At 40.3% G+C, this 9,940-nt stretch overlaps 1 protein-coding gene across 1 annotated transcript; it reads left to right on the top strand.

The window, feature by feature from the left end:
* The first annotated feature begins 691 nt into the window (after positions 1-691).
* LOC100125500 (indian hedgehog B protein) lies at positions 692-8,284 on the top strand. The gene is made up of 4 exons (XM_011489656.3): positions 692-1,512; positions 4,197-4,354; positions 4,545-4,648; positions 6,340-8,284. The coding sequence occupies exons 1-4, from the start codon at positions 1,207-1,209 to the stop codon at positions 7,062-7,064; spliced, it is 1,293 nt and encodes a 430-aa protein (XP_011487958.1). The 5' UTR covers positions 692-1,206; the 3' UTR covers positions 7,065-8,284.
* The last annotated feature ends 1,656 nt before the right edge of the window (positions 8,285-9,940 follow it).

The following is a 9,940-nucleotide window of genomic DNA, read 5'->3' as shown; positions in this document are numbered from 1 at the left end:
TGTTTCAGAGCCAAGGCAGCCATAGATGGATGTTTGCACCAAGGGGATCTCTGTCTTTGCCTTTCCCTGTGTGATCCACAGACACACAAACAGCAGTTCTGCTCTCCTTTAAAATGTTTGCATTCACAAATAATAAGATGGATGGTGGAAAACCTCAGTTTTGCACGGTTCCATTCATTCAAGAAATGCCGCTCTGAGAAACAGTGGTAAGACCACTGATTTTCTGCTGGCAAATATTTGGAGAGCTAATTTGGAGGGACTGAGTTTGCTAAGATATCTATGTTTGTTTTTGAATGCGTGTGAGTCTGTGTGTGTGTTACTGCATACATGCTCCATGGATGTAAACAAAGACAAGCAGGTAAATGGCAGAAAATTGATCATGTCACCTAATTATTAAAACTATATGAGTCAAGCAATTCATCAAGTGAACATTCATTCTTTTAATCTATAGACTTTTTTTTATTGCCCTGTCAGTCCCCCATCCAGCTTTAAATTGAGTTTTATTCAGATTAATTGATGGTTGTAATCCCAAACAGAAAGCAGCGGTAATACAGGACAACGTTTATGTCTGCTGCGCTCCTGCTTGCCAGCAGAGTGTGGACCGGACTCTCCAGTGCGCCCTGCGCCCAGGAGGGGTGGAGTGGGTGGCAGAGTACAGGGACAGAGGGAGCGAAGGAGAGAGGAGGAGGGCAGGACTGGCAGGGTGCGGTCTGAAGTGGCAACAGATTGCTTTGGATCACTAAAATCCTTTCAATTCAACTGGAAAGCTGCAGCTTGTTGCACGCGGGCCGCGGAGGACCCATCAGCCAAAACAGCAGACGAAAGTGGCTGATGTGAGAAAAGGAGGGAGAGAAACCACAACACTGTCCCTTGGATATCAAACCACTCTCTCTCTTCAACTCTCACACCCACCAAATCGACTTTGAACCTGTTTGTTTAAATACACGGACTTTACAGCCTTAACTTATTGTTGGTTGTGCGCAGAGACGGTAGCGGATTTTCTCATCCGGAACAGCTTGTGGAGAGACTAAAAGCTTTTTTTTTGGTGTCCTCATGGTTCCTCCTCATGTAGCAGAGGAACTGCTCATTTTCTATCCGAATCCCTCGGACGCACTGTTGCAGCTGTCACGGACAATGGAGACTGAACCGGGGAGGCATTGAAGACATCTCTCTCCCCCGGGAGAGTCTTCCCTCCCCCCCGGGGCGATGCGGATCTCCCTTTTTCTACTCACCGCCTCTCTGTGTGCCTTGGTCCTCCTCCTCGCACCTGCTTTGGAGGGCTGCGGCCCGGGGAGGGGAATCGGCAAGAGGCGATTCCCGAAGAAGCTCATCCCGCTCGCCTACAAGCAGTTCAGCCCGAATGTCGCCGAGAAGACTCTCGGGGCCAGCGGGAGACCAGAGGGCAAAATAACGCGCAGCTCCGAGCGCTTCAAAGAACTGACTCCCAATTATAATACAGACATCATCTTTAAAGATGAAGAGGACACGGGTGCCGACAGGCTCATGACCCAGGTGAGTGTGACGGACGCGCAAAACGCGCAAGAGTCCCAAACTGCTCTCCTCAACCCGGCAAACTTATTTATTTTCTTCGGGAGAATCTTATTTGACTGAGCTGCGCTGAGTCACTTTAAACCAGATTAACCACAAAGTTGCCTTTAATTGCCTACTGAATGTTTACGCTTTGATGAATGTTTAAACCAAAGTGATTGATTTCATTGATCCTCCTTTACCTCTGGTGGATTAAGCTCCCTCGCATTCTCAGCTACTCTGCTGGTGTGAAGTATAACTTTTATTCTCAAGTCTTCTCATTCATGGGACATTGTTCTCACTGACTGACTGGTTATGTTTTGGGAAAATCCTATCAAGAATATTCAAAGTCCGTCTATCTGGTGGCTTCATTACGCACGGTGCATATTGCGTCAAACTCCTCTTAGTCTGGATGAAGCAAACTGAACAAACAGAAAACATATAAAGCAACAACATTTCTGTTAATACTTGCCTTTTTGTTTAAAGACTTCTTAAAAATGTCCAATAGCACCTTATTTTGCAGTCTTTAAAGTCAAAGAGGGTTAAAAATGTCTAACAAATCAGTTCATAATTCTGGAGCTTACAGAATCACCTTTATCAGACAGAACTTGTTGTGATATCTCACTTTTTGTCTTTATCTTACACTGTTGGAGAGAAATTCTTTCCCACTCTATCTTTCAGTTTTTTCCCCAGTTCATTGAGGTTGGAAGGCATTTGTTGATGCACAACTCTCTTAAGCCCTTGCCACAGAATTTCATTTGGGCTGAGGTTTGGACTTTGACTGCCTCATTGCGACATGCACCTTGATTCTTTTCTTTTTCAGCATTTTTGTTGTAGATTTGTCAGCGTATGGATAGCTGTCCCATGCATTTAAGTTTTACATATAACTTTTGTCTTGAGCAGTGGCGGTTCTACCCTGAATTACTCCCCGGGCGAGGCCCTCCCCAGGCGCCCCCCCCATAGTCACAACAGAACTTTGTCTTTGTCAACTAACATGTTTTCCGACATGCTCATGTTTTCCGTCTTCAATCCTTTGATTGGCACATTTTTAGTTATGACCTGTTACATTATGTTTTGTCCCCATAGAGTTGCAGTAAATGGTAAATATTCATTTTTAAAACTACCTACAGATTTATGGAAATTCTATTGGCTAAAAATATAACACAACATTTGTAAAACAAATAAAAAATAAACTTCATATGCAGGCTCAAAATTAACCCCTAAATCCCCAGTTAAATGTCAAAAACACATTGTGAAAACGTTTAGGCTGCCACAAATGATTATTAAATTAATGACCAATCTCAAATTATTTGCCCCATTAGCATCTTATGGCAGCAGCAACATGCTGTGTAACCATCACAGCTTTTTTAACATTATGAACTAGTATACAACAGCAAAACACAACAAAACCGTTGTGTTACAGCAGAGCAGACAGACACATGAATCATAACTAATGTTACAAGTTAAGGCAGAGCAAATTTTTAAGAATAAAATCTAAAAAATAAATAAAAAATGACGCTATTTGCAACATTTGGGCTTGATAGAACGGGCTTGATGCATGTTTTAGAAAAAACATGCATCAAGCTTTGAGGGCTTCCCCTTTTCTTTATCTCTTTTCTCCTCTTCTTCTTTTCTTTTCTTTCTAAATTGGGCACCAGATGGCTTTGACCTTTTCTTCTCCATATTTTAGATGTTTTTGGCGTTTGTTTGGCATAAATGTCCTCACGTCACGAAGAAGGCATCAAGTCCGTCCACTGAACCAACTGTCACCTTAGTGACAGCATTGTTTTGTGTTGCCATTTTTTCATTTGGGCATTTCACATAAAATTAACCCAAAAAAGAAGAATATATTTTTTATACCTTTATTAAAATGTAGGTTATAGAATGTCACCTTATGACTGACTTATAAAAAGGTTTTATAAAGTAGATTCAAACCCCCGCCCTTGTCCCCACCTAGCCTCTTAATTTGGAAGCGTCCCACAATTGAACTGATTCCCCGCAGGAATCAGTTCAATTGGGAAGCAGTACGTCTACTTTCTTCTCCTGATCAGCTTTTATCCAATCATTTTTGCATATTAACTTTGATGCAGAGAACTCCAAGTGTTCCACAGGGATAAAAAAATGTTTGGAAAATAAAAACATGAAGGCAAAAAAAATAAAATAAAGTAAAGAAATAAGAGTAAAAGGAAACATTTTTTTAAAGCACAGGAATAAAGCAAAGTTTTTAGTTTCAAAACTAAATTTAAAGAAATTTACAAAATATCTGAGCTGACTTCGCAGTCAGATATTGGAAGTGTTTGACTCGTCCTAAGAAAACTGACAATCACATTTCTGTGTCTTTGACCACTCCCTGAATGTCACCTGATGCAGACATGGCCTCTGGTTATTATTTACATTTGACCTCACATGTTAGTTCATGATCAATGTATTAACAGCGTCCCTATGGCTTCGAGGGGGTTTTGAAGTGTAGGTCTTTTGCTTGGTTCATTCTACTTTTATGCTACTGTTCTTGTTTGAACTTCACATTGACAGGAAGAAGTAAGTAACTATAGTCAAATTTTATGTAAGTCACCCGGTTTGGATGTTGTTGTTTTTTTTTTACATTGACCTGTTTTATTTGGTTTAAATATTATTTAATGTTTCTCTTCTTTCTTTGTGTTCTGTTGTAGCGCTGTAAAGACAAGTTAAACTCTCTGGCTATTTCTGTGATGAACATGTGGCCGGGTGTGAAGCTGAGAGTTACTGAAGGCTGGGATGAGGACGGCCATCATTCGGAGGACTCACTGCACTACGAGGGCCGTGCAGTTGACATCACCACATCTGACAGGTCTGAGCTAAAGCTGAGTTGTAGCGTAATGAAGCCAGACACCCCTTGAACTGCTCTCATTCAGTCAGTTGTCAGTGAATACGTCAGTAAAATTGGCATTAAAATTGAATTAAACAGCAGTTTGATTAGTTAGGAAGCCATTAAATGTCCTGCCAGTTACTTTAATTGGAGCTTCTTTCTTTGTCCGCAGAGACAGAAATAAGTATAACATGTTGGCCCGCTTGGCTGTAGAAGCTGGATTTGACTGGGTTTACTATGAGTCCAAAGCCCACGTTCACTGCAGTGTCAAGTCAGGTAAGATGAGTCCAAAATGCTGTACTCCATGTCTGTGTGTCTTACCATCTGTTAGCTGTTATTATCACAAATGAGGCTCATGTTAGATGGTACACTGGGAGGCCCAATAGCAATTTGGCTTTCCAATCAGAAGCTGTATCCTAAGTCCATGTGCAAGACTCATGGGGAACCAGTCAAAGCTGGTGTGCACCTGTGCTCTGTTCTTTTATTCTTACCCCTTATTTTCTTGCATTGAAGTATTTATTGGAAGCATAGATTTTTCTTGTTAACACCAGAAAAACAAATCAAATTAAATATAAACATCTTTTTATGTTTGAAGCCATGAGTGAGTCTTTTGCTTGTAGGAAAAAAAGGCAATATTTTTTTGCAGCATAGCTTATCAGAAACAACCTGTTCAAAAACAATAGCTGACAGCATTCCTTCTCCAGCTACTCATACATTTGAGACATGTCAAAAATCCAATTTAGCCAAGTCTGGTACCACCAGTGATTTGATGCCAAACTACATTCTAGCAGCGCGCTCAGGTTAGGAGGCCGTGAGATGATTAACTCCCTCTTTGTTTTCGCTGTTGCTTTTTCTTTAGTAGGTTTCTCTCAGATATCTTATCAGTCTTATCACAGTCCTACTTTTCTGCAGCTTTCAGCTAACAGACACACACACCTTGAGCAAATATTTGGCTGCCTTAAGACTGCTCCAAGACAAGCCTCCCACACACAAACTCACACACACATTTACACTGATTGACTTCCTATTTCTATTCTATTCTATTCTATTCTATTCTATTCTATTCTATTCTATTCTATTCTATTCTATTCTATTCTATTCTATTCTTTGAATGAAAGACTTGAATTTTGCTATGGTTTTACTACGCATGAGTACATTGAATGACTCCATCTAAATCTCAAACTCTGCCGCAATCCAAACAGTTTCTAGAAGTAGGTCCGACTCTGTGTGCTTTCCTGTCTCCCTGACCTCAGGCCGTGCTCTGACTGTGGTGATACAATCAGCTGGTTATCCATTAGCTTCCACTGACTGCTCCGTCTTACCACCTCATCTCACTTCGTCTTAAAGGGGCCACCTGAGTCAAACACATTCAAACAAGATCAGGAAATAAGTCACGGAAATACTACGATTATAATAATACTACTTCTTAATTTACATTTCGTCTTTTTGCTGCATGTACATATGAGATGTAGGTTCTTAGACCAATATATTTACACTTACAGGATTTTTTTTGTTTTTTAATCTTATAATAAGATTCTACATTCTCGAAAGAAGATTTTTTTAATGGCTGCTTTCCACAAAGGCTCATTTGTCTTGTCACGAGCCACATTCAAGTAATAAGACAAGCAGTGATAAAATTATTATAAAAGCGTTTTTTTGAGATGTCCTTGACTTTTAACTACCAGGAGAGAGGTCAAAGCAGACGGAGAATATTGTTTGAACCTTAGTCATACTATCTATATGTTAACAATCCACAATTGATCCTCTGAGATAAAGTTGTTCCTGATTCCATGTCATAGATCACTTAGTGACCCAGAACAAGGTGCAGGTGTAGTCAAAGCAGAAGTGCTGTTCCTAACCATATAAAAGCAATTCCACCTGCATTCTTTGCTTTATGTCACCTCTTCATACCTAAGAAAAATAGGCAAAATAGAATTGTAATTAAGTAATGCTTCCTCTTCTAACAGAGCACTCAGTGGCAGCTAAAACTGGAGGCTGTTTCCCTGGTGATGCCCAGGTCTTCCTTGAGGGCGGTGGTACTAAACAGATGCGTCACCTTCTCCCTGGTGACAGAGTCTTGTCTTCATCAACAAAAGACGGCCACACATCACTTCTCTACAGCCCGGTCATATCATTTCTGGACCGCCAGCCCAACATCATGAAGACTTTCTACATTATTGGGACAGATGCTGGCTTCAACATCAGTCTCACAGCTGCTCATTTGATCTTTACTGCAGACTGTGCTGATGGTGGGAACAAAACAAAGCCTCAAGAGACATTTTTTCCTTCCATTTGGACCGACAGGGGTCGCTCAGGAGCTCATCTGAGAACAGTTTTCGCCAGTCAAGTTCAGCCGGGACAGTGTGTCTACACATCATCAGAGGAATCAGAGCCACATGTAAGAATTTCAGTTGTGACCTTTGTAGAGGAGCAGAGAAGCACTGGGTTATACGCCCCACTTACCCAGCACGGGTCCATTGTTGTGAACGGTGTGCTTTCATCCTGCTATGCTGCAGTGGACAGTCATGAATTGTCGCACTGGGCGTTTGCCCCGCTAAGATTCCTCTACAGTATGCTGGGGTCTTCACAAGCGCAGAGTGACGGCGTGCACTGGTACCCACGGCTTCTCCACAGGCTCGGGGAGCTACTGCTGGATGCTGGACATTTCCATCCCTGGGGTATTGAGCAATGACACGTATAGTTGCCACCCAGACTTGTCACAGATTGATGACTTCCTTTACATATGTTTATTCAGGGGCACAAAACATGAGCACAACTGTTTTTCCTTAGAAAACAGCAACCAAGAGACCACCAAAGATGACAGATTATATGTAAATGTATGTATTTTTTTATTAACTTACTTAACCATATTGTTGTACTTGAAAAAACTTTTTGTCAAATTCCGTTGTGCAAGAAATAAAGCAAACTATGATTTCAGTTTTATAAAAATTAGCAATCAGACATGGTATTTATCAATATCAGAACTCGTATAAAGAACAAGGAGAAAATTTTAATGCTGCAGCTCAGTAACTTTTTACCTTTAAATAATCATTAAAAAAATTTGCATTATTTTCTCTGGATATAGAAGGAATTTATTTTCAAAAGTTGTTGAGGGTTGAAAATGAGGCTGAAGAGAAAGGAGAAAGTGGTGTTTGTTAAAAAAAAAAGCCTTGTGCATGTCCAGTTACCAAAATGGAAAAGTCATTCATTCTTCATGGCTTTTGTTTTCAGGGACTAGTTTGTATAGAAAGTGGAGACCGTGTGGTGTTTTAGGGAAAAGGCTGCAGCCCGGTGCTGAGTTGTAGTATCACTGATGCAGAGAGCTTTGATTATCATTCCATAGTCTGACTTAAGCTTTGCCTCCACTTTAACTGGCTTTTCATGCTTCTTTGCTTCTATCAGGGTTATGTTGTTGCTTTTGCGTTATTGTAATTTTTAAGTGTCATTTTTCAGGTCAGTAGTAAGACTCAGGCTGTATTCAACTACTGTATTAATTATCATCTATGCATCTTATTGAATAGCAATAATTATTGTTATATTTTAATGTTAAGTATACAAAAAAATCTATTTTTTTGGGATCTACAGAGGGAGCATTAAATTTGACAATGACATCTGTAATATGGAGAGAATTTATTCTGTTGATATTGTGGGCATAATGGGAAGAAAAAAATCCAATACCATGCTGGTTGGACCAAATGGCATCTGAACATCTCACATATTTAAATCACTCGGGACTTTCAGGCATTTATCTACACACGCCTACAGATTTGTCATATATGTATATTAAACTGTTGTTGGAGAGAATATTTAAAGTTCTATTTTTAGAAAAATCCTGTAAATGTATTATTATATTTTCAGAACCGTGTTGATAAAATGTGTATTTGGCATATAAAGATCTTGTTTGCAAGTTAACATTTCCTGTGTGTTTGTTGTAACTGTAGTCAGTACCTCTAGCCTGCAACAGGAAATGTAGAACATATGGTGGATACTGATCAAATTCGTTCTCATTAACCCCCCCCCCTGTGTTCCGAATAGGAAGTGTCCGCGTGACCAAAAAGCCTAAATCCCATAAACTTCTATTGAGAAATATACAGCTATTAGTCAGTCTTTTTCTTTTAACAGGTCTTGCTGTTCATGATATTTTTACTGTAGTGCAAGTTATTCAAGTTATAAACTGACCAAAGAACAGGTAATCACGTCCCATTTGATTGACAGATTTTCCCAAGCTGGCTTTTAGTGGAAGGGGTGTGGTCTTCTAACAGGCTTGCTTGATTTTTACAAAATTGTAAAAAAAAAAAATTGATTAGGGAGTGATCACAAAAAGAGAACCATATACACACACTATATTAGGCCTGCACAATAAATCGCAAATTTATCGTTATCACAATGTCAAGCTGTGCAATATGCATATTGCAAAAGACGGCGAAAATTGCAATAAATGGTTACTTTAATTGTGCAAAAACAATCTTATGGCAGCTTGAAGTGTTTAACAAAACAAATGAATCCCTTTATGCATTTGACCAATCGGATTGACCCCTTCACGTTGTTGACCAATCAGATAGACTCCTTCACGTTGTTGACCAATCAGATAGACTCCTTCACGTTGTTGACCAATCAGATAGACTCCTTCACGTTGTTGACCATCGGATAGAGTCCTTCACGTTGTTGACCAATCGGATAGACTCCTTCACGTTGTTGACTAATTGGATGGAGCCTTTTTATGTTAGATGCTCGCCTGCTATGTAGACTGGGGTTGACTCTTATTCAAATGAAACTGTTGCAGTGAAATGAAAATGATGTTTTTGATTGTTTTGCTCTTTGTTCATGTATCGCAAGTTATATCTTCATCGAATTATTGATGATTAATATCGCACATCGCGAGTTTTCCTCCTGTTGTGCCGCCCTACACTAAATAATGAAGGGCAAATTGGTCTGAATCCGAATTTATTCCCTACCTCTACACTCCTTCCTATTAAATGTTGGGGCAGTTGGAGCTTTAATGGTGTCCAAACTTGGTGTTTAAGGGTGAGCAGTAGGGAGTTATGGCTGGGTATCCCTCCACCAGTAAGGAAAAGCATTACAACCTGATACAAAACATCTATCTGTCCATTCATCTCCTTAACCCGCTGTATCCATTTTGGGGTCACAGGGCTGCCAGAGGCTTTCCCGGCTACTGTTGGACGAAGGTGGGTTACACCCTGAACAGGGCACACAATAAGTCCCACACACACATGGGGACACTTTAGTGTAACCAATCAACCTATGAAGCATGTTTTTGGACTGTGGGAGGGAGCCAGAGTGCCCAGAGAAAACTCAGAGATGCACGGAGAAATCATACAAACTCCACACATAAAATTCCCAGCTTGGATTAAAACCAGAGCCTTCTCACTGAAAAGTGAAAGCGCTAACCACTTCGCCACTGTGCAGTCCAGTGGTTTCTTTTTTGTAATTAAGATTAATTTCATATTGCTATAGGATGCAGATTGTTTTGGAATCCAAGGTCAAATGCAAAGCCCTGCGCCAGAATCAGGACAAATCAGGACCCCTAGGACAGGCCCTACACTATAG

Source organism: Oryzias latipes, chromosome 21, assembly GCF_002234675.1.
Source record: "Oryzias latipes chromosome 21, ASM223467v1".
Lineage (NCBI taxonomy): Eukaryota > Metazoa > Chordata > Actinopteri > Beloniformes > Adrianichthyidae > Oryzias > Oryzias latipes.
This window is presented reverse-complemented; position numbering and strand designations above follow the sequence as displayed.

Excerpts from the sequence above, each read along its gene's own strand:
- LOC100125500 (XM_011489656.3), top strand. The coding sequence starts at position 1,207 with ATGCGGATCTCCCTTTTTCTACTCACCGCCTCTCTGTGTGCCTTGGTC. Across the intron at positions 1,513-4,196 it reads CCGACAGGCTCATGACCCAG|CGCTGTAAAGACAAGTTAAA; the intron begins GTGAGTGTGACG and ends GTTCTGTTGTAG. Across the intron at positions 4,355-4,544 it reads GACATCACCACATCTGACAG|AGACAGAAATAAGTATAACA; the intron begins GTCTGAGCTAAA and ends CTTTGTCCGCAG.